Source organism: Lepidochelys kempii, chromosome 9 (genome assembly GCF_965140265.1).
Source record: "Lepidochelys kempii isolate rLepKem1 chromosome 9, rLepKem1.hap2, whole genome shotgun sequence".
Classification (NCBI taxonomy): domain Eukaryota; kingdom Metazoa; phylum Chordata; order Testudines; family Cheloniidae; genus Lepidochelys; species Lepidochelys kempii.
The window spans coordinates 57,937,634-57,960,817 of record NC_133264.1 but is presented as its reverse complement, the minus strand read 5'-3'; the positions used below and the strand labels follow the sequence as shown (position 1 = coordinate 57,960,817).

The window sequence follows — 23,184 nt, the reverse complement described above, 5'->3', positions numbered from 1 at the left end:
GTTGCCAGCAGGATAGTGCTAGGGGCCCCTTTGGAGCAGCAATTCTTCAAACCATAATCAATGTCTAGCTCAAAGGACCTTTTTGTGTGCTTTATTGTCAGGAAGGGTAGAGGGAAAGGGGATTAACATGTCTGAAATCTACAATTTTTAAGAATGCCAAAAAACCTGATAATGTGCAATAGGGACCTTTATTCTAGTCCACTGCAGGGAAACACCACATAGCAATAAAAGTGTTGAAGTGTTTGCTTGGTTTCATAGTTTGTACTGAGCTCAATAGGTCACTGCAGCATCTGTCCAATGAACTGCTCCCCAAGGAAACAGCTGAACTACAGTGAGGTATTCCCTGCCCTTAGGACACTGCCATCTGAGCTGCACACCTCTCTGCCCTTCAAGAGCAGAAAAGCTACAGGACTGCTCCACACTGGCCCTTAAAGGGGCAGGGAATCACTGCTCAATTTATTCTCTGACACAGGACCAGCACAAGCTGGCTTTACTCCCTACACTTAACAAGAGCACTCACCCCTGCCCCTTTCCCTCCCACCAAACAGCAAAAGTCAGCCTTATTATGAAGGAAGTTAGGGCAAAGCCAGCAATATGCATGTGTGGGTTGGTTCACAAACAGTCTCAGTGCCCTTTTAAAGGAATAGGGCCTTCCAATGCAAAAATCCCATGTTCCAAGCTGGCCAAGGTAGGTGCTGACCAAAACAAATTGGTAATTTAGTCAGTTCCTATTAGAAGATTCCAGAGCAGTACCATCATTACCTTTGCAATCAGTCCTAGCAGCCAGCACCAACCATCCTCTCCCCTGCAGCTCCTTCTCCCTGGGAAAGGAGGCATAACTAAGGACAGAATGGGGAAGAGGCCTGTCTCCTAGTAACCCCCACCTCAATGCAGAGTTGGCCAATTAACTGAAGCACTGCCTCCTACCCAGCTTGAACAGCAACAAGTCAACACTTGAAAAATAGTTTATTTGTTAGTTTTTTTTTTTTTAATAAAAAGTAAATAAAAATCACAACTTTCTTTTCCCTTAAATCCCTGACAGCCCCCAGCTGTGCTCACCACATGTGTGTCTCCCTAGTACTGGAGAAGGGGAAAAAAGAGCAACACACACAGGCAACTTTAGGCCTTTACTTCAGATGGTATTTGCTCAATGCAGAGCATCCTACCCCTCCCTGAAGGGGTTAAAATAGGTATAGGGATAAATCCAGTCACCCAGTAGCACCAGCAACCCACCACCTCCTGCCCGTGAGGCACCCCAGCAAGAGAACCTCGGTGCTTTGTTTGGAACAGACCATCTGCTGCCCACAGCACATTCAGCTTCAGCCAGCCGAGGGCTGGTGCCAAAGGCCTCCAATCGCCATACGCACTACCATTTAGAGAACACATGACCAGCTGACATTTTCCAGATCATACAGGGCCTCTGGCCCCAGAGATCTGTCCTGTCTCTCCATTCCAACCCCCAGAATTGATTACGTGCCAATACTGGGAAGGAGGGCTGAGGCAGTGGTGGACATGGCCGTCAGAACATGTAAATGGGAGTTTGATGAACAGCAAATGGAGCCAGGTCCCTGCACTTTGAAACAAAATGGGAGAAACCTCAAGTACAAATTCTAAGCCTACACAAATTGAAAACATGTACCTAAAACATCTACCCTCCTGGGGGAGACACTGGGACTTGGCTAGTCAAGACTCAAGCCAAGCACTGCAATTTAAAACCAAAGAACTTAAAATAGCCAGTGTGATCATCCAGACCCCGGACACTGCTCCAAGAGGGCAAGTGGCTCAGGCCAATTCCTTCAGCTGTAAGAACATTCTCTGACTGTCAGGGTAATGGCTCCCGGACCCACGAACAGAAGGAAAGGCAGGACTAGGAAGGGAGGCATTATCTCCATTTGTGGAAATAGCTCAAAACACTGGAGGTTAGGAGGGCCCATTTTTAGCAGAAGCTGCTGGTTCTCTGAGAAGAGTTTTATACGTATCGAGGCAACCAGCTTAGCAGAGCAGAGTCCAGTGCAGTGGGTAAGTTTTACACTCTTCCCTCCAGCCACCCTTAAAACAGGATGAGGAGAGGCTTATGGTGAGCTTGCTGAGCCACACTGCAGACATGCTTTTGTTTGTGTAAGCAATGGATTAGAAGCCTCATCACCCTTCTGCAGGCAGTGTTTCTGCATTGCTGGGGAATAGCTTTTGTTATTTCTGTCTTCCATCCAAAGCAGATGGCCTTGTCTGGCTGGGAGGGATCTAGCCACTTACTCCGAGCTCTCTTCAGCTTGCTTTTGTTTCTTCTTCTTCTTCTTCTTCTTGGTGCTGGTGTCACTGGCCTGCAGAGAAGATGGATCTCAGGAAGGGTGTCTGGGAAGGAATCACTGCTGATTTGTGACACCTTTCAGCAAGGACTAATGAGGTATTTATATAAGGATTCATCTTAACTACCCCCCAGGAGCTCTCATCCATGAGGGAAGAGTGACATACCATGCTGACACTCCCCCATCCAAGGCTCCCCAAAACAAAATCTGCCTGGCAGGGTAATTACCAACATGCAATGCACCAAGTCCAGGAGCATGTACACTGGAGAAGCAATTGCCACTCCACATCAATAGGCATCTAGCCTGGTGCCCTATCTCCAACTGTGCACTACTCCAGAGGCACCAGAAGAAGGCATAATAATCTCTGCCAGACAATTGTGAAAAAGCTACCCCAGGAGCAGATTATTCCTAACCCATTAAACAAGGGCAGTCTGTAACAGCCCCTTCCACACCCTGCCCTACAGATTAATCTGTTTATCCATGGCAGGCCAGCCCCCAGGGACAGACAATGGTGCCAACTAAGCTTAGCTATATTGAGGCGGCTTGCAGTGATGTAACTCTATACTGATGGGGGAAAGCAGCGACCTACATGGACAAATTAAATAGGTGTCTCAGGGTTTGTAAGTATCACTAAGAGGGGTGTACAAGTAATGCAGTGCAGCCACACTCCTAGCTCTGCAGCACCATCAAGCTACCTACCACTTCCATTAGCTCCCCTCCGCTCTCTGCAGCTTCTTTGGCTTTCTTCTCTTTTTTCTTCTTTTTCTTTTCCTTCCTGCTCTGCTCCTCTGGTTGCGGAGTGGCCGGAGAGGATGGAGCCACTGATGCCTCATTTTCACTCTCTGTCTCCCGCTTTCTCTGTTTAAGATTAAAGCCAGCATCAGATCAGCTCTCTGTAACAGGAGGCCTGTCTCAAGTTCAGATGACAGACCCCACATACAACTTAGGGCTCCACATTCTTCCAGTCTCTGCTATGTCATCTGTACGCAAAGTGACAGAGCCCAAAAACAGGTCCAGGGTTGGCTCCCCAAAGATAACCTGCTTCCTTTGGTAACACGCACATAATGGTTGGGCTTTTTCAACTGGGATGAACTGCACCAGACTAGGATGGGGGCTAGTGACCCTGGCCTCTGGAATCCCATGAGCGCAGCTCTGCATTCAGATTCTGGGCCATGGTCTTGAGCCATCTTTAGGGCTCTTGTTCCCAGATCTTGTCCCCCAATGAATTCAAAGCCTGGTGACGTAACACTAACCACACAGGTGAATATGGATAACATATGAAAGTCCACTCTGCTGGACAAATTGAAGGAGACTCCACATGTTAACTCTGCCTCCCCCAAAGAAAACAACATAGGAAAGCATAATTCACGGGATCAATCTGCCAAGGCAGAGATGTTCATTTGACAATACACAGGTCTGAAATGGATGTTACACGAAAGCAGCCTGTGGTACTTACTTTTGGTACTCTCTCAGCCATTGCTGCTGGGGCTTCTGCCTCTTTCTTCACAGCAACACTGAAAGGAGGAAAACACCTCTGAGTTGAATGTGTGAATACTGCCAATCAATCCTATACGTTCAGATTTACTGTCCTCCCTCCTAGATGCTTGCTGCAAACCAAGCTACATCCCTCAGCCTCCTGCTGCTACACAGTTGACACACTACAGCTCCTTTTTCTGATTGCTATGTTATACAACACTTGGCAGTGTACGGAAAGCCTGCAGCCCACATCAGTGCCTAACTGTGCTGGACAAAGGCAGAGCCTCCCCTGTTTAATTTGGCAGACTGACTCCCTCTAGAGCCACAGATATCAAGCTAGAAAGGGATAACTGTCTGCTCACTTGGTTTGTCTGGAATAGCACCTCCCGTTATTCCTCCAGGGCAGTGCTCCCTAGGGATGGCAAATAACCGCATTGCAATTAACATACTTTGAAAAGGTATTATGTTGCTTGACAGTATTTTTAACATGCTATATTCAACCCCCGTGACCTTTTATACCCCAAACTGACATTTTCCAGCAGAAGTCAGCAATATGCCCTAAGGAAGTGGCACTCTAAGATGCCACAGCAGAGACTGAACACATGCAATTCACCCCTCTGCCCTGTCCCTCAAACAGGTCTCTGGAGCGCTGTGCATTACCTGTAGTCCACATACTCCTTCTTCCAGGAATCTGGCGTGCTCTCATTGGGCTTGCCATGCTTGCTCAACAGGCCCTGCTTGATCATCATCATCTTTTGACTTGCCTGGCGTGAAAATGCAGAGAGAAAAGGTCATATTCTAGCTTCAAAGGAGCTATCATTTCTAGTTGGAGAAGTCACTTGGCATGTGATGACACACTGTGGAAGAGAACCAAGTTCATGATGAAACCTTTACCAGGTCAGAGAGAGAGACAAATATGTCCTCAAAGAGCCTCTGATAGCACATCGCAAATTATCATTGTTACTTAGGAGTTTATTTCTTGGCTGATGTCATTCTTCTATTTGCAACACCGGTTAATTAAAGTAGTAGTATTCCAGAAAAGATTATTTTACCCTCCCACTGTGTCACTGCATGAGAAGGAACTGCAAGCAAATTGGAGCAAGTCTTCTACTGTTACAGACCCAGCTATACATAAATGCTAATCATATGTGCATCAGGCACATGGGTAAGTGGAATTGTGCAAGAGAGATGGAAGTGGTATTTCTGCTGCTCCTGGAGCCCCTTTCAACAGACTTTAGTACTCTGCCACATGGCCACGATATACTGCGTCTCTAATGCTATTTTGAATTTCAATGGCACCTTTCATTAGAGCACTTGAAGCATTCTTACAGACACTACTTCAGCCTCTCAAGAGTGGGGGGCATGGAGCATCTTCTAATTCTTCCACGAGCCATCAGTATTGGGTGATAGATTTAAGTCATCTTTGCACACAGTGCTAATGTCAGCTACATCACATCATTTGGCTCTTCCTGGAAGAATTTGCAGCACAGACTAAAATCAGTCTGATCCTGGCTTAGCCTAGTCAAGATCTAGTCTACACCACCAACTGGAACCAGACTTTTAACCAGGTTAGGGACAGCCCAGTCCTCGGACATGGTTATAGCTGTGCAGACATAGCCCAAAGAGCCCTACAGTCTCACAGCAGGAGCAAAACTGATCAAGCCTTTTTCATCTTCTTGGCTTCAGAGGGTTTAGACAAACTACATATGTTTGTAAATGGTGGTGACAAACTGGAAGCCTTTATCTAGGACCTGCTACTTTGTAAGAGGCTGCTTTGAACCAATTTCTAACACCACACAGCCTCCCACCCTTAGTCTCACCTTGGGACCAAGACCCCATTTGCGGGGGTAAGTGTCTCTTTCCATAATCACCCTCTTGATCTTTGCCACTATACCGTGGTCACAGGTAGAAATCACTGCAGTGGTCATCAAGGCAACAGCTGCATTAGTGGAAATGAAAAGAATGAACATTTAGGCACAAAAGAGCAATACTGGCCAGCTATTGGATTCAGTCTCCTATGACTCAGCGTTATGGTGGTGCAGAGATGGGCTACAAAGATGGTATTCCCAAGACTGACATCCAAAGGGATGCAATTTTCATCAGCCCCCTACACAATTACCCAAGAAGTCCATCCAACTCACGCCCTGGACAGGCTTCCACTTGTAACTCACTCCCTGTCTGGTTCATGATCAGGGAAGTACAAACTGGGGAACTCTAGATCTAAAAGCAGGAGCATCTACTGCCTGAGCTAAAAGACTCAGATCTTGTAGCTAAGATTGTAGCAGGTTTACCAACCACTATGTGGCTCAGCCCCCAGCAGAGCAACGGATGCGGGTTCACAGACTAGCTAGGAGTGAATTGTTACGCCACCCAGTGGTGTCCTGTATTGGATACAGGGCATAAGCAACACACACACACCACTGCTCATTGTCAGACGTGCGCCCAGTCAGGATGGCGCCTTAGTCCTTATTACCTAGGCAAATTCTTTCCTGCAAGTATCTGGTAATAAAAAAGACATTAGTACAAAATAACAGTGCACACCCATTCAGCAGCCATCCAAGATGCATCATTTCTTTATACTAGATTTGTTAGGAGAGAGAAGTTCACAGGCAGCAGTATGTGATCAGAGAGCATCACTCGTCTTGGTCGAGATGGAGCCCCCATGGAGAGGGGCTCCAGCTCTGCTGGCTCTGTCCCGCTCCTGCAGGCAGCCAGCCACACCCTCAAGCAGCCCCCAGTAGAACACTGAAAGGCTGGAGGGTATTTGGAGACTGCACAGCACAGAGACCCTAGAACAGGAATCTAGGTGCTGCAGGGAGGGCAGTGCAGCAGTACTCAGAGAATGGATAAACTTCATCATCATTTCACATACAGTGGTGTGCTTGAAAGCCCAGGACACAGGAATGGAGTGATATAGCTAGGCTTGGAAGCATTAGACTTTTACTGCTAAGTGTCGATAATTGTCAATTTCACTGTATACAAACTAACCAAAATATATTTCCATTGATTTCTTTCTTTGCCTAAGAACTTAAGAATTTGATTTAAAGATATTTATTTTGTACATTTTGACATATAATGTTGACAATGTGTTTTAACAGTGGTAACACTAACTTTTTGAATCTTAACGTGTCATTAAATTATCTGCCCTACCACAATTTCGCACAACTGGGAAAATTTAAATTGATAAAAATAGAAAAAACACATTATAGAGCAATAAAATCTGTTACTGTACCAGATACCAGAGTTATAACTAGGCCATTATTTCTCAGCTGGTATCACTGACCTCTCTAAGCAATGTTGTTCTCACACTTCTAAGGGTAGCAAGTCATAGTTATTCCATTGACAGCATCCCATCATTTCCCACCACGAAACAAAGATGAAAGATTCCAGCCATGGCGAGTGCCATCCTGCCCCCCATGAAATGCTCAAGCCACCCATGTTTGTTACAAGCTTCTGAAGATGTTCTATTGCTCTGGCTTTACGGCCAAGTAGCTAGCTCAGTGGCTGGAGGAAGAACATTGACCTCTTCTTACCCATGCAGATGGCCTCCCCTTTAGTGGTGATGACGACAATCTCCTGATTAATCTCAATGCCATCTTCATACCTCAGAACACCAGGAAGCATGATCTTGGCGCCGTAGCAGATGGCATTAACCTGGAAAGGTGTAAGACGAAGGCTGAAAAATCTGGTTGAGAATGTAAAGTTACATGGTCTTAACCAATGCGTAACATTGACTCTGCAAATTTATTCAGCCACTAAATACCAATTGGTGCTGCCCCACTGATAAAATGATATTTTTTCATGTATGACTTAAGAGCACCTCCTCCCACGCTCCAGGATTTGGCCATTGCTCCTCTACGCTGATTCAAAGCACCCTCTGCTATTCAGACCTGCACACTGCCTCCTTGAAAGAGATGCTGGTGGTTGTTTATAAGGATCTGGATCACCACCACTAAAGTTATTTGTTACTTGTTGTCCAAGCTGGAGGTGAAGTTAGGGTGAAATGCATTAGTGTCACCCCACTGTCCCACCACCTGCTGATATTTTCCAAAGCCATTCAGGAACTCACTGCACTGTCCTTCATAACCAGCCGTTTGTGTGAAGTCAGCAGCTTCTCCAAGGGGAAGATAACCCGCCTCAGATAACTCTCATCCTTGTTGTTGTCATACTGCCACTGGGCATCCAGTACATCGTGCATTGTCACCATGTGGTCCTGCAGAGAGAAATGCCCACTAAGTTTACCCTTGGCCCAGCCACCCAATCAAATCAGACCGAGAAAAACTGGCTAAAACAACGGTGAGAAATACATTGCAGAAAAAGCAGTGATGAATTCTGGGGTTCCCAAAAGGGGTTGAAGATAAAGTTACCGAGAGCTATGAACAAGGCAGGTAAGTGCAACTTAAAGTCCCCCCACATAACTCTGCTAGCACCCCTCTGCTCTGACCTCTGCTGTTCCAGTCCTGGGACCCTCCTGACCACAAATTGCCACGTTTGTATATAATGTTTACCACAAAAACTCATTTGTGACCTGACCCACAAATGAACTTAGCTTCCCACACATGAAACATCAGCACGTGAAAGGCTGAGCTACCTAGCTCCCCAAATCGCGCACACAACAACGCTGTCTGCAATGGCAGCAAGCACCCTGTCAGAAACCTCAGTACTCTGGATGCGGTGTATCAGGCACTAAGATCACAGGCTCTTAGGAAAAGTGGCTGCATCAAGAGCCTCCATGCTATAAAAAGAGCAGAGAATTTGTTCCACAAATGAAGTGTTTCTCCAAAACTCCAGGACCATCTCGGCCCATGCTGGAAAGTCTATCTAGGCTTTTATACCACCCCCAGCACAGCAGTAGCCAAGGACTTTACACAGAGGTGCTCATTTTAATCCAAGTATGTTTCCTACATTAGATACCTTGAAAAGCCCAAAGCCAGAGTGCAAGAAGAAAGCAGTTAAGCTCTTTCAGTACATGGACGTTTTGTGGGCTGAGTGACGGAAGTGGCAGAAAGCGAAGCTTCCCATCATCTTGACATGACTCCCAGCCACTCACTGTCCCAAAGTTTAATTACCAGAACAGGGACAGCAGCCCTGAACTGAACTCAACACTCTGGGTTAAGATAACTTACAGCAAGGGCCTTTCAAAAGAAAGCCAGGCGTACCCTCCTACCTTCTCTCCCATGATCCCCGAGCGTACTCGCCGGAGCTCTTGCATCTGACCTCCAACCCCCAGCAGCAGGCCCAAGTGGACACACAGCGTACGGATGTAGGTGCCAGCTTCACAACTCACCCAGAAGATACCTGGAATGCAATATAGGGAGGGGAGAGAAGAATTGTGAGCTATCCAGCGGTACCATAATTTAACACACTTGCCTGTGGGGATTAAAGTGAGCCCTGTGATTGGCTCCATGTTCAGTGCCTCCAATGAGCCATCAGTATTGGGTGATAGATGTAAGTCATCTTTGCACAGAGTGCTAATGTCATCTACTTTGCATCATTTGGCTCTTCATGGAAGAGTTCAGCAACTTTTATCATGGGGAAAATATGCAAGACAATTTCAGCTCTTGCAGAGGATGGGGACTGGCAGTCTCAGGGTATTTCTCTGTACTGGGAAGAAGCTCATCCCACATGGAAGTAGGTGGGATTTCGTCAGTCATCAGAGATCACCATAATGAGGAATTCATCACATTTCCCCAGGAACATCAACAGAGGGCACTTTTCCTTTCCTTAGATGGCTGCAGTGCAGTGCATCCCCTTTGGAGTTCAGCCTGGAACACAGACCTCTCTTTTAAACCAGTTTCAATTAACAAGTTAAAGCCTGGATTTTAAAATGGGACCATCAAGTGTCTGCACATCACTGCACTTGGAAGAGGAACAGCAAGTCCCCTCTAGTGGTGTGTTCACTAGATCCTCACAGGGAGAGCCCATAACAGCACTTTCATGCTTTGAAGTGCTAGCAGAGAACCTATGAGGCGTTTTACCTAATCTCCTCTCAGGGTCGTATTCTACCAGTTTGCTCTCATAGATGGTTCGGACCCTCAGCTGCCTCTTGACAGCTGCAATGAGGGGAGGTCGCTGAAACAGGGCACCGGTCAGAGTTTCTATTGCCTAGGGGGAAAAGCAGAAGAGCTGTCAGCCTTCACCTTTACAGAGCCCACACCATCCCATCAGCACATCTCGACAAAAAAGCATGCTGCTATTTGGACAATAAAAATCATTTTCCTATTGTATATCACATGTTGTATCTGATCATACAACATTAAAGCAAGCCCATCTGAGCCACTCACGCACCCCCTAGATAGAAATTACTCCCCCAGCTACCAATGGGGCTACTTTACCAGGCAGCAGCATGTGATCAGACAGCAGCACTCATCTTGGCTGAGACAGAGCCCTATGAAGAGGGGCTCCCGCCCTGCTGGCTCTGCCCCTCTCCTGCACAGAGTTGGCCAAACCAGCGGCTCCCAATAAAACAATGAAAGGCTGGAGGGTATTTGGAGGCTGCACAGCACGGGGACCCAAGAACAGGAATCTGCATGCTGAAGGGAGGGCAATGCAGTAGCACTCTGAGAATGGATTCATCATCACTTCACATACACCGCATGCCTGCCAGGAGGAGACTTAAGGTCTTTTTTAAAATGCATGATCACAGCATTTGTGAAATAGCAAGGGCATGTCAACATCTCAAGGCCTGAGGTTCGTATTCTCAAGGGAAAATTGCAATTGTTATGGACAATCCTACTAAAACACAGACAGCAAATATACAGTGAACCAATGCAAATTAAGCATCTGATTAAGTAACATCATGTCATGCTGCACAATTTTGATTTTATTAGGGGCAGTTTACTCTATTACCTCTACCGCAACAAAATGCTCTCAATGGCTCTTTAAGGAATGCTCTTACCCACATCTCTAACGTACACTGATAAGACAACACAGCAGGAAGCGAACGTGGGTTCAAGCATGCAGAGACTTACCCTGGAAAGCTGAATCTCGCTTTCAATAGCATTGTGCAGCCGAATGATTCCCACATACTCTTTGCCTGAAAGAATGACAGAAGAGTAGTCAGGAGCGGCCACTTGCATTTTATTGTTCACCGCCATGTCGGTGTTATTACAATTCAAACATCTATAAAGGCCAGTCTTCTTAACAGCCACTGACTTTTAGAAACGGCTCAAGCACAAAAAGCTCTAACCCCTTGAATCTCTCAACAAAGAAACACAAGCTGCAGGTTTATTTATGGAGCAAGATTTATTGTGTAGGGCAGCACAGCACAAGGCTGAATAAAAGCAATGGTAACCTCTTGTGTGTAAATTAAAATTTGCAGTTCTGAGACCTGATCAGCTAAAAATGGTGACACCACAAAGCTCAGGAAAACAATAGCTTGCCAGGCCTCCAGTTCATCCCAACTTTGTATTCTGCTATAATGGACAGTAAACCTTAGTTAGAAATAGGCAGGCTTTAGAGGCCTGGAACTGGAATCCTCTGCTCATCATTAAAATGCAGACAGTCAGTCAGTCTTTCATCTGACCACTTAAAAGAACTAGAGAGTAAACTACCCCAAAGCAGTAAATGACATGCCTGCACTCTGCTGAGACTTGACCAGCCGTGTTGCTCGTTCGATGCACACAATCAAACACCCCGTCACTTTGGGGTCAAGCGTCCCACTGTGCCCTGTCTTCTCAACCCGGAGGATGCGCCGGATCCAGGCAACCACCTCATGGGAAGAAGGGTTGGATGGCTTGTCGAGGTTAATGAAGCCTGTCCTGGAACACAGCACACAGATGATTAGAACCTTCAATGCCATTTGATAACCTGGTTGTATTTTACCAAGGGCATCTGGCTTCTAAAGAGAGATGTTTTGCAGCCAAGAAAAACTACATCCAAGATTTTTAAGAATAGGAGCTCCTCCTAATATGGAGCATTTTCAAAAGTGCTGAGCAACCAAAAGCTCCCATTTAAGTCAAATGAGCTGTTAGGTGCTCTATATTTAAAACAGGACTTTTATTAAACAGCTTAACTCTAAACTCCTGTTTTTGAAAATCTTGGCCTTACTGCATCAAATTTAATAATTTTATTAAGATAATGTTGAAATAAGAAACGGTACAGAGTTCAAGCATAGAAGTTTCTGGTTGTCAGGGGATAAGGTACAGATTATCAAGGGGTGCAAAATTCGATTTAGGAGCTGGTGGAGCAAGGATCACATAATAATCTGCAATCTCCCCGACTGGGGGAAAAGTTTAACCGGTCAGGGTACAGACATCGAGATATGGGGTAAGTTATCCACACAACGGCTATGTTCAGTATGCTGGGTATAGTGAGTGAATACGGGGGTGGGGGTGGGTCTACCCTCATTTGGTGGGGTTTAATGTTCAGTGGGTTTACGGTTCCAGTTCATACGGTCCGATGGGGAAGGCCTCTCAGTCTCTTTCCCACTACTACAAGAGAAAACTCCCCCAGCCTGGCAAAACATCTCCACTAAAGTCTTCACATTGGATGTACATTTACTTGTGCCTCTTTATCAATACCCACTAAACAATGACAGAAAGTGAAACATGCTGGGAAAGGGAAGCTATATTGCTTTCAGACACCATAACATTACTCTACTTTTCATTTCTAAATCTACCCCAAAAGAATCTGACTAGAATAAATTGAAATGTAGGCGACTGGTAACCAAATTTAAAGAGGAATTTTGTATAGCCAACAACAGTGAAGAAAAAGTAACTGTTTCCAGACCTACTTAAACTGGGAGAGTCACCAAACTCTTTGAGGATGTAAGCTGTGACAGAAGTTACAATTTTCCCCAACAAACATACCTAACATACTCAGTGATGTCTCTCTTCAGGGGATTGCAGCCAGAGGGAAGGGGTGTGTAGTGTGTTGTCCTCACATTTAGCTTGTCAAAGTTCTACAAAATTCAAACAAAATGTACCATAAACAAAAATACTCTAAGTCTTTAGAAACAAATCCCATTTTACCTGGAATTTTTGATCCCCATGGAGATCTGCAATCACATAATCTGACCTAGTTTAAATTACAATTAACTGAAAATGCCTCTCCCATACTGGCAGCTCTAGAAACAGACTTTCTACAGCAAGAAAAGGCCAACACTATGCAAAGAAGGTTAAAAGCTCTGTAGAACAACAGAGCTTTACAAAGTAGAGCAAACCCAGTGTGTCTGTGTACAGAACTAGGGTCTCTGTGGAGACTTATGCAAACATTATCCCTGCACAGAAAGAAGGGATGGATGTAAATCCTGTGGGGATGGTTATACGGCAGGTCAAGATCATATGCAGTTTGACAGATCAGACACACAATGAGTGAAAGCCCTTTTCAACATTTGGGTCATAGAGCCTGGTGCGAGATTGGTTGCCCTCTGCCTTAGGTTCCCATGTAGGGTATTTCTTTACAGGCAGGCTAAGGAACACATGTGAATCAAGGAGTAATGTTTTTATATCTGTACACACAGACGGAATCCTATAATCCTCTTTACCTTCAGCAGCAAGGGCCACTGAGATGTGTCCAGCTGAGCCACTCGGGATTCAGGTTTGATGAAGAATTCCTCTGTATGCTGTATGTCCTGGGGAGAGAAATCACAGATCAGAGAAGTGGAGTTGACATGCAAAGTGTCTTATCTCTTTTTTACAACTGAAAGTCTTTTGTATTCTATTGCCAACATTCACAAATTATTGCTAACACATCTTACACAATTCCCTTCAATGACAGCTACACCAAAGCAACATATACCCACAGCACCACAAATTCACTGCAAAACGATTATTGTCCAGAGAGATAATGGCTATAACACCAAGTAAAACTGAAGAGTTCTGGAACTGAATTAATGAACCATGACGTGAAACAGCCCCCCAGAGCTCCATGGCAAGTCTAAAGGATACTAAAGGATGGCTACATGTTTGAATGCAGAATAATGATCCCAGTCTGCTCCCTTCACTCACTAAAACAGTAGCAAAGTTTCAGTTCCAAAAGACCATAGGAGGCAGAATCTCTTTGGTGCATTGCAAAAGAGCAAAAGCTAGACTTAGACTATGTCTACACTAGCACTTTTGTTGGTCAGAGGAGCCAAAGAAACCACATCCCAACCGGCATAAATTTCACCATTGGAAGTGTTGGTGTAGACAGTGCTATGCTGGCAAGAGCCCTTCTCCCAGCAACATAGCTATTGCTGCTCGTTGAGGGTGGTTTAATTATGTTGATGGAAGAGCTCACTCCCATCAGCATAGAGTGGCTACACGGAAGACCTTAGAGCGGCGCAGCTGCTGCAGTAGCAGCTGTGCAAGGTCTTTAGTATAGACATGATCTTAGTTAAGCAACTTCTCCAAAAAACAAACCCAAAACACTGGCTGATCACATCTTAATGCATGCATCACAATTTGAAAGGAAAGAAGTGCTATTTTGCTCCTCTCAACTTCAGGTGACCCAGTGAATGGGTGAAAAAAGACTAAATCCCAATCCAATAATGGATTATTTCTATTTAAAAATGAATAAAGGCCAATTTAGGACAGATTCTCTTTTAAATGACACATTCTAAGCACAAGCATCTCCCTCCACCCCTTACCTACCGGAATAATTAATTAAGCTGATAAGAACAGATTTTAAAAATGTATTAAAGCTAATGTTAAAATTATACAATATACAGGTTGAGAAAAGACTGTTTGTACACCTGGATATAGTGCTTAGATTATCCCCAATACAAAGTTTGTTTTTAAAGTCATAAGATACACAGTGCATAACCAGCAGTAATCCAAATTTAGGTGAATGAATTTAAGAATACAGTTTAGATATTTAGCATCCAAGTATTCAGGTACATTACTCATGAAAAAATGTATACAGAGTTGGTGGCGGAAGGCGATATACTAAACCTTTAGTCAGTTGTAGTGCAAATACATCACTCCATTGGATTCTGAACAGCCATCTTAGTCTCAAGAGATTTATTAGGAAAAAAAAAGTAGTTTTACTCCAAGAGACACCGACACTCTAAATTCTTGGGGATCAAAGCTGATAAAGAACTTAAAAATCTGCTAAAATGTGTTTATTATTAAAGAAATTCACAGTTTTTTGCCCCCAGTCAGGGCAATTCTATTTTTCTATGGATACTTGGAGCAAGGAGAGGTGCTGATTCAGGACAAAGACTTCAACTGTCTTTCATTCTAAGCCATAACACTGTCCCATCTTAAGTCTCTGAGCTCCCATGGACAGCATTCACCAAAACCAAGGCAGGAAACAACACCGCTTGCCTTCTGTCCTGCTGCTTCTCTCCCATCCACCCCCCAACTAAAGACCTAAAATTGCAGGTGAGTAACATTGTTAAACCATTACTCAAACAGTAAAAGATTCAAGAAGTGGGCCATTGAGTCCTTTTCTTGAGATACTTAAAACAGGTGAAGGTTCCAGGATCTTCCCCAAACAAGAGTTTTGCTCAACTTGAAATCAAGTCAAGGCACCAAGCTAGCCTGGAGGCAAACTCAGTCAGACAAGTGGAAAAACAACTTCACTCACAGCAACATCTGCATCTGGTAGAAGTTTCTTATCCTTTTTCTTCTTCTGCTTCTTAGCTATACAGCCTATATTTGAAACAGAGGTACGTTAAATATTTTTCATACCAGAACTCATCCAAATCCAAACTGGCAGCACTACAGAATTTTATACACAAGCAAGATGTATCTCCTAAAAAATTAGATTCTTTAGTTCAATATCAGGTTCAAAAGCAACTTAATTATTATTTGTTCAGTACTTTGTTGCATTCAATATCAGAGGCAACATATGATATTTAAGAGCAACTATTTCCACACTGCAGTTTTCTTCCTTCTCCATTGTCTTTTCTCTTTTTCTCCCCTCCCCATCTGTCTCTTTCCTACTTTTAACCTCTCTGCATTTTCTTCTCTGCAGCAACGCCCAATTCCAGGAGCTTCACTCCTCCCCCTCTCCTGACAAAAACTGACAAAGAAATGACCATTGTTGACATGAAAACTATCTTCATTAGGCTTTAGACTCAGTACTGAAGCGAGATTAAGGGGGCAGGAGCGGGAGGAAGCTTACACCTCCCGGTCTCCGAGCCACGTGCCAGGATGCCCAGTCAGGCACACGCCACCCCGGCGGACAGGTTTCCGGCACAGATCGGGTGACTGGAGCGTTTGCAAACGAAAGCCGAGAGGCTGCGGAGCTGGCACACGCCGGGGCGCGCCCACATCCCGCTGGGCCTGGGTACGGGGAAGCGGGTGTTGCCACCACGGCACCAGGTATTTGGCCCCGAGGTAATTCCAGGAGCTCCCGGGTTTCTGAAGGGCAGCAGGAGCCACGTGTACGCGGAGCGGCCCCGTTGGTGGCAGGGCTCGGATCGCGGCCCAGGCGGCGGAGCAGGGCCGCGCCCGGGACAGCCGGAGAGACCGAGACCTGCCCCAGGCCACGTGCTCAGGCCGGACAGAACCACCCCCCGGCCGGGACAAGCTCCCCACCTTCCCGGTCAGCCATCTTCGCCCCGCGCGCTCCAGGAGCCGCGTGCTGCCGCCACCCGCCGCCGCGCAGAAAGAGAGACTCGAAGGCCGCCCCTGTCCCGAGATGCACCGCGCGCAGGGCCCTTCCCCGTCACGTGCTCAAGGACCCGGCCCAGGGAAGGGGGGGCGCTGCTTCTCCGCCACCTGACAAGGCGGCGTGCGGCCCGCTCCCCATCACGTGACGGACTACACCCCCCCCCCCCGCGCGCTCACTGCGGGGCCCGGCCGCCGCAGCCCGCTAGCCCCGCGGCAGGCCCTCATGACCAGCTCCTGCGGGGCGCTGGGCACCCCCACAAACTTCCCGGGCCAGGATGCGACACTGAACGTGCCTCCCCCGCAGCAAGCGCACGCCACGGGGATGGCCGTAACTGGAGCGTAGGGGGCGCAGCGACCCTGCCAAGCGCTAACGCCAGACCTCCTCCTAAGGCAAGCAAAGACTATTTGACTCTTGGGCACATGGGAAGCAGTCACACCCTTTTAAAAAAAGTTACTGCTACAGGAAAGCTGTGCCAGAGTCCGTAATTACACTGCATATGCTCATTCCGCTTTCTTAGGGGAAAGGAGTACCACAGCCACAGAAACGCCTCAGCCCCTCTAAACAGCGATGTGATTGCCAGTTCATAGGGCTATTACAAGCATGCTGCTGCAGGTAGTAGTGTACTCAAGTGAGAGGAGCGAGCTGTGGCCAAGGTACGCAGGCTCCAGAAGGCCTGTCAAAACTCAAAACCGTTCACCCAACAGATGTGGAACAGAGGAAGGAGGTAATGAGTAGTTTTCCTTTTTTAAAAGGTCATAATACTGATTAAAAGAGTAGAAAGAAAAGGGTATGAGTATTTTACAGAATCAGACACCATGGAAAGTATGGAATAAGCAATCTCTAACCAGGGACAGAGTTTTCTATGTTTAGAATAGCCCTTAAACATTTTCAGCCCTAGTAGGATAGTTCAGAAGGCTAAGCTTTCTTTTTGAAGCACTCTGTTCCCACCCATCACCAGTTCAGTACATGGTTATGAGTCTTCCCCCCAGGAGGAAGACCTGGAGCTTTGTTTTTGCACAGTTTTATCTTAAAGATGTAACATACAATAGTAGCTCCCTTCAATATTTTTTTCCCTGTATCCTGCCTTCTGGTACTGCACCTAGGCTCAAGCCCTGCAGCACATACACAAGCTTAGAGAGCTGAAGACTACTTCAGGACAATAAAGACAGGAAACTCCATTCTGAGTTCCAGTACATAGATGCTTCATTAGAGTCATACATCAGTGAACGAACTGATGATTTCAAAACTTGCCAGTAAAAATTACGTTTCAAAACATTTAAGAAATAATGTAAAGTTCACTTTTATATGTATAAATCAGTTTGCAGTTGCACATAAAGCAAAATAAAGACAAAATACCCATCAATTTCCAATGTTTTACAGGGATGTTTCGTCTCCACTTACTACAGTATAGGCTTGAAGTATTTTTATGCAACTTCCAAAACAGCCTCACTTTTATTCACCCAGAAGACCATGTTAAGTAGGAACACTACTTAGCTTAAGGTCCACAAGGTTCTATTTGTGTAAAAGGTAATCCCACTCGCAAAAAGAAAAAAACATCGTATTTATGCATCCTAAAGAAACAATTAAAGGGAACCCACCCCAGAAAGGGGCAACTAAAGTTCATCCTCAGCAGGAAAACATTCTTTCCAGAAGATGGCCAGCAACATGCTCTTCTCAGGGCATTATCATTTTTCAGCACATAAGAAGTGTCATACAAACATTAAATTTACACCAGCAATTTGTAAAATGGAAATAGAAATTCAAGTAGGAAAGCTGGCCCACAAAGATTAAATGATTTGTCAGACTACAGAGTCACAGTGCAGAACTCTATGGCTTCTAGACCCAGGTTTAGTTCATTAGACCACAGAAAGGGTCTTATCAATTCTCTTTATCATTAAAATGGAAAAATTGTTAAAAGTATTAAACTAATCAAAGTTCACGTGCTTTTCAGATATACATCAAGGCTCAATTTTGCACAACTCCTATACACCTTAGAAGGAGTTGCAAAAACATATCTGAGGGCCAAAGTTATAGGTAAATGTTCCCCCTACACCAATACAATCCTTTTAAACTGCTGTAACAGGCCTGATATGTAAAGTAATACAGTATCTGTAGGAAATGCTAAAATTAAACATATTACATCCATCTTTACCTACTTGTTGAATGAAACCAACAAGGTAGTGAAGCTAAAGAGCCAGCAGCAATGACTCCCCACATTGCCTAGGTTGTAGCTAGTGATATTTGCTTTGAGCAGTAAACAATTTTAAAAGTCTACAATATTTACTGAATTACATCTTAAAGAACTAGAAGGCTTCAGGATACATTGGTGTCTCCAGAGTTCTAGCTACAGCATTATATTAACAGAGGAAGAGCTAGGACCGAGAGCCAGGTAGTTAGAAAGTACAACTCTTAGGCAACAGCTGCCAACATTGAAACAGAACCAGGAGCAGAAGGTACAGAATAAAATTTTAGCTTCCAATTTAGTTTTTAAATGGAAAGAGTTGAGTTTAGTTACTTTTTTTGAATTAGCATCTTAAAGAGAAACTGGTATTTTTACCAGCTTGCTCACATGTGAATTACACTGATACAAAACCAGTCTCATTTTGAAACAGATACAGAAAAAATGCACTAGTCATGACATCTCCAAATGCGAGAATTTTAATCTAAAAGACTGAATCCTGGCGTTTGTGGACTGTTTGGAAAATGAGTGCCATTTGTAGTATCTTCATTAAAAATGGCAAGAATCCAGCCTCTTACTACCTTAAACTGTAGTAGTTTACATACACAGTTTCTAATGGATCAGGTCATCTCCTGCAGTAGCAGGTGTCTCAAATCTGTGAATGAGAGGAGAATAGCAAAGAGGCTGCACTGGGGCTGAGAAAGGAAAGGTCTCTATAACGAGAAGTAGTTAATAGGAAGTGTTGGCATGTCCAAGTTCCTTGTCCCCAATAGGAAAATAGTCTTTAGCTCACATAGTCCTTTCCTACATGCAGATAGTAGCAGGGAGATGAACCAAGGCTTTGTTGTGGTGATGAGCCAAAATGGAACAACCCTCCATGTGGCTACTGTGGGAAACAGAATCCCATGGTGGGTGAAACAAGTCATGTTGGTGGTGATCCTATTGGGATTAGACTCCTGTGGCTGGCAGCACAGGGGAAAGGCCATTCCTCAGCGTAGCAGATGGGTCTCATCTCTCCTGTGGATGGTTGGAGTAGGTGTACAAGGTTAATTTCTCTGGTGATGCTTGGTGAGGGTTTCAGGCTATATGAGGGAGATAGCAACAGATCAGTGAAGATGCAGTTAGTCTCTGTGGAGATGGCAGATAGTGTGCCATAGAGATGGCAGCTGAAGATGGACAAGGCCTATCTCTCTAGTCCCACTAAGGCAGCAGCAGGTGGGTGGGGCAGGCCTCTCTTTCTGGTGGGAGACTGACTCCCCTATGGAAGTGGCAGCAGGCAACTGAAGCCAGTCTGCCTGGGGGGACTCAGGCCCCCTGCCCAGAGGGGCTGATCATCTCTTGAAGCACCAGGTGGAGCAGGTGGTTCTGTTCAGGGCTGAGCAGCGGCCAGAGCTCTGCCTGCAGCACCTTGAGCGCCTCCAGGTCCTTCTCCTGACAGGCCATGACAGTGGACTGCAGCAGGAGGAAGAGGCCAGGGGGCAGGTACCCTGCCTGGGGGAGCTGCCCAGCCCCCGCCCCACTCTCGAAGGCCTCCCAGCAGTATTTCTCCAGGGTCTGGGCATGCTCGGGCAGCAGCTTGGGCGGTGGCGGCTGGAGCAGCAGGAGGAGCAGCACCCGGGACACCTCGCAGCGCACCAACACCTCCAGGAAGGCACCACTGGGCGGGCTGGGCCCGGCCTGGGCCAGCAGCTGCGCCTGGGTGAGCGCTGCTAGGGCCCCGTCGTAGTCGCGGGTGAGCAGCAGGCAGGAGGCCAGCTCGCCCAGGCAGCGCAGCGCCTCCAGGGGCAGCTCGGCGGCTGCCAGCAGCTCGGCAGCGCGCTGGAAGTGCGGGGCGGCCTGGCCAGGTTGCTCCATGTCCCGTAGCGCCGAGCCCAGCTCCAGGCAAAGGCCTGCCGCCAGCGCCGGCTGCCCCAGTTCCAGGTGCTGGCGGGCGGCGAAGGCGAAGCAGCTGTGCGAGGCCTGCAGATGCTCGGCGAAGCCGCCGCTCAGGCTCAGCCGCTGCTGCAGGTCCCGCTCCTGGCGCAGGAAGAGGCGAGCGGCCTCGGTCAGGGCCTGCGCCTCGCCGGGCCCGTGGAAGAGGCTCTGGGCGCAGCGGGCCACGGCCAGCTGGCACCAGGCGGCGTAGGGCAGGCTCTCCTGGGCCCGCAGCTCCCGGGCCAGCACCCCGAACTGCTCCGCCGCCTCCGACACGTTCGGCTTCCGCAGGAACCTCTTCCGCAGCTTGGCCGACACCAGCCGGTACCGCGCCAGGAAGTCCCCGTCCCAGCCCCCGCCGGGGCCGGCCGCCCCCAATCCCCCGGGGCCAGCTGGGCCCGAGCCACCCGCCGCCGCCATCCGCGCACCGGCTGCCGCCCGGAAGTGAAACCGTCGCGTGCCAGCCAATGGGCAGCCGCCTGATCGGAAGAGGCTGCGCACGACTCCTGCAGAGAAGGGGCGTGGCTAACGGGAATGTGATGCACCCCCGGGAGCAGGCAAGAGGCGGGGTTGAGGTTTCTGCCGCTTCGTGAGAAGGGAGGGGGGAGTCGGTCCCCCGTCTGTTGAGAGGGGATGTACGGGGGGAGTTGGCTCGGGTCCCCAAAGCCCTGGGAGGCTGAGGGGTAGCGGCTCCCTGGGGAGTGGGGCGGAGTAGGGGTGTGGTGCCCCAGCTTGTGAGGGGAACAGCCCCAGATCCTTGCAGCCCAGCTCATCAGGCCTGAAACCCCGTCATGGGGCCATGGCACAGGCCCCCCCGTCCCCCGGGCTACGGCATCACCGTTACACAGTGACACAGGCAGCCCACGGGCACGGCGCTGGGCAAGCCCCACAAACCAGGGGCAGGCTCCATCTGGGAAAAGGGCTAGCTCCCCAAACCCGCCCTCCACCTGGCAGCATGGTCAGCAGCACATCCAGCCCTCCCTGCCTCACCTCAGAGCCTTCATTAGTGTGTATCCATTCACAGAGTCCAAGCATAGGCTAGTGGCCTCCCAGTGACATAAAAATGGTCCAAAGAGACTACCAGCTCCCAACACAACAAAACAAGAGGGTAACAAACAACAGAGTGGAAGGGATGGGGGGGGGGGGAAAGGACACAATTACATGCTTGTTCAGTATTGTGTGCTGCATCTTGGAGTTAAGTTACATAGAGTAACAGTTTGCCAGAACCCGCAACCTTATTTTTAGCGCTTCTGTAGAATTAACCCTAGCACCACTGCACCATGGCACTCGCTGCTGTAGGTGATCCTCTGTATGGCTCAGCCTACCCAGATCCAGCCATGGGATAGAGTAGGCAACACAAGAAATATCTAATATGCTAAAAGAAAAGGAGTACTTGTGGCACCTTAGAGACTAACCAATTTATTTGAGCATGAGCTTTCGTGAGCTACAGCTCACTTCATCAGATGTTTACCGTGGAAACTGCAGCAGACTTTATATACACACAGAAATCATGAAACAATACCTCCTCCCACCCCACTGTCCTGCTGGTAATAGCTTATCTAAAGTGATCAACAGGTGGGCCATTTCCAGCACAAATCCAGGTTTGGGTGGAGGGTGAGAAAACCTGGATTTGTGCTGGAAATGGCCCACCTGTTGATCACTTTAGATAAGCTATTACCAGCAGGACAGTGGGGTGGGAGGAGGTATTGTTTCATGATTTCTGTGTGTATATAAAGTCTGCTGCAGTTTCCACGGTAAACATCTGATGAAGTGAGCTGTAGCTCACGAAAGCTCATGCTCAAATAAATTGGTTAGTCTCTAAGGTGCCACAAGTACTCCTTTTCTTTTTGCGAATACAGACTAACACGGCTGTTCCTCTGAAATCTAATATGCTGTAATTCAGGAATCTGAAACTGATGTGGGGTGAATTTCTCTGAAGAAAAGTTCTGTTTTTTAAGAATCTGATTGGGTTTTTTGGGTCTTAAAAATCCAAGGCTGGTTTGTGCTCATCTTGTTTATTCTCAAGCCTCCCCAGGAAAAGGGGTGTAAGGGCTTGGGGGGCTATTTTGGGGAAATAGGAACTTCAAGTGGTCCTTTCCCTGTTCTTTGTCTAAATCACTTGGTAGTGGCAGCATACTGTTCAAATACAAGGTGAAATTTGTGCCTTGGGAAAGTTTTTAACCTAAGCTGGTAAAAATAAGCTTAGGGGGTTTTTCATGCAGGTCCCCACATCTGTACCCTAGAGTTCAGAGTGGGGAGGGAATCCTGACAAGGTGGACTTGTGTTTGTTGTCCAGGAGACCTAGGTTCCTGAAAGTGGATTGTACGAAGTCTATGTGCCCTTCCACTAGTTCTTTGGACTGACCCCTGACCAAACAGTCGTCCAGGTATGGGAAGACCCTCACTCCTCATTTCCTGACGGAGGCTGCTACCACTGCCATGCATTTCGTGAATACTTTCAGGACTGCTGGCAGGCCAAAAGGCAGCTCCATGAACTGATAGTGATTCTGGTTTACTACAAATTGAAGGTATTTTCTGTGGCCTGGGAAGATGGCTATGTGAATGTACACATCCTTCAAGTTGAGGGCAGCATACCTGTCCCCTGGATCTAAGGAAGGAATAATCGAGGCTAGGGAGACCATGCGGAACTTCAGCTTCTTCATGAACTTGCTGAGGTTTTGAAGGTCTAGGATGGGTCTGAAATCCCCATTGGACTTTGGGATCAGGAAGTAGCGGGAGTAAAACCCCTGGCCTCTTAGCTGTTAGA

The 23,184-nt window shown here is 47.0% G+C and overlaps 2 protein-coding genes and 6 non-coding genes across 9 annotated transcripts; all 8 read right to left on the bottom strand.

Annotated features, from left to right (window-relative positions):
- Nucleotides 1-169: 169 nt before the first annotated feature.
- On the bottom strand, nucleotides 170-16,362 carry DKC1 (dyskerin pseudouridine synthase 1). 2 transcript variants are annotated; one of them, XM_073360562.1, is made up of 15 exons: nucleotides 16,250-16,359; nucleotides 15,294-15,358; nucleotides 13,270-13,356; nucleotides 12,593-12,684; nucleotides 11,358-11,542; nucleotides 10,754-10,818; nucleotides 9,761-9,887; nucleotides 8,950-9,080; nucleotides 7,852-7,995; nucleotides 7,316-7,436; nucleotides 5,603-5,721; nucleotides 4,443-4,546; nucleotides 3,763-3,820; nucleotides 3,006-3,164; nucleotides 170-2,321 (listed from the first exon to the last, which is right to left on the bottom strand). In XM_073360562.1, the coding sequence occupies exons 1-15, from the start codon at nucleotides 16,263-16,265 to the stop codon at nucleotides 2,250-2,252; spliced, it is 1,545 nt and encodes a 514-aa protein (XP_073216663.1). In that variant the 5' UTR covers nucleotides 16,266-16,359; the 3' UTR covers nucleotides 170-2,249. The 2 variants fall into 2 exon arrangements, with proteins under 2 accessions (XP_073216663.1, XP_073216664.1); XM_073360563.1 differs by lacking the exons at nucleotides 170-2,321; nucleotides 3,006-3,164; nucleotides 3,763-3,820 and having other exon boundaries at nucleotides 4,439-4,546; nucleotides 16,250-16,362.
- On the bottom strand, nucleotides 4,007-4,142 carry LOC140917818 (small nucleolar RNA SNORA56). Its single transcript, XR_012161009.1, has one exon. It is a non-coding gene; the product is annotated as a small nucleolar RNA SNORA56 (small nucleolar RNA).
- LOC140917808 (small nucleolar RNA SNORD83) lies at nucleotides 5,171-5,246 on the bottom strand. The gene has a single exon (XR_012161000.1). It is a non-coding gene; the product is annotated as a small nucleolar RNA SNORD83 (small nucleolar RNA).
- Nucleotides 6,402-6,650, bottom strand: LOC140917822 (small nucleolar RNA SNORD17). Its single transcript, XR_012161012.1, has one exon. It is a non-coding gene; the product is annotated as a small nucleolar RNA SNORD17 (small nucleolar RNA).
- Nucleotides 8,759-8,895, bottom strand: LOC140917817 (small nucleolar RNA SNORA36 family). Its single transcript, XR_012161008.1, has one exon. It is a non-coding gene; the product is annotated as a small nucleolar RNA SNORA36 family (small nucleolar RNA).
- On the bottom strand, nucleotides 9,207-9,282 carry LOC140917810 (small nucleolar RNA SNORD83). The gene has a single exon (XR_012161001.1). It is a non-coding gene; the product is annotated as a small nucleolar RNA SNORD83 (small nucleolar RNA).
- LOC140917823 (small nucleolar RNA SNORD17) lies at nucleotides 10,131-10,369 on the bottom strand. The gene has a single exon (XR_012161013.1). It is a non-coding gene; the product is annotated as a small nucleolar RNA SNORD17 (small nucleolar RNA).
- Nucleotides 16,363-17,600: 1,238 nt separating the features above from the next.
- LOC140917515 (40-kDa huntingtin-associated protein-like) lies at nucleotides 17,601-20,893 on the bottom strand. Its single transcript, XM_073360564.1, has one exon. It carries the CDS (start codon nucleotides 20,836-20,838, stop codon nucleotides 19,810-19,812), a length of 1,029 nt encoding a protein of 342 aa, XP_073216665.1. The 5' UTR covers nucleotides 20,839-20,893; the 3' UTR covers nucleotides 17,601-19,809.
- Nucleotides 20,894-23,184: the final 2,291 nt, after the last annotated feature.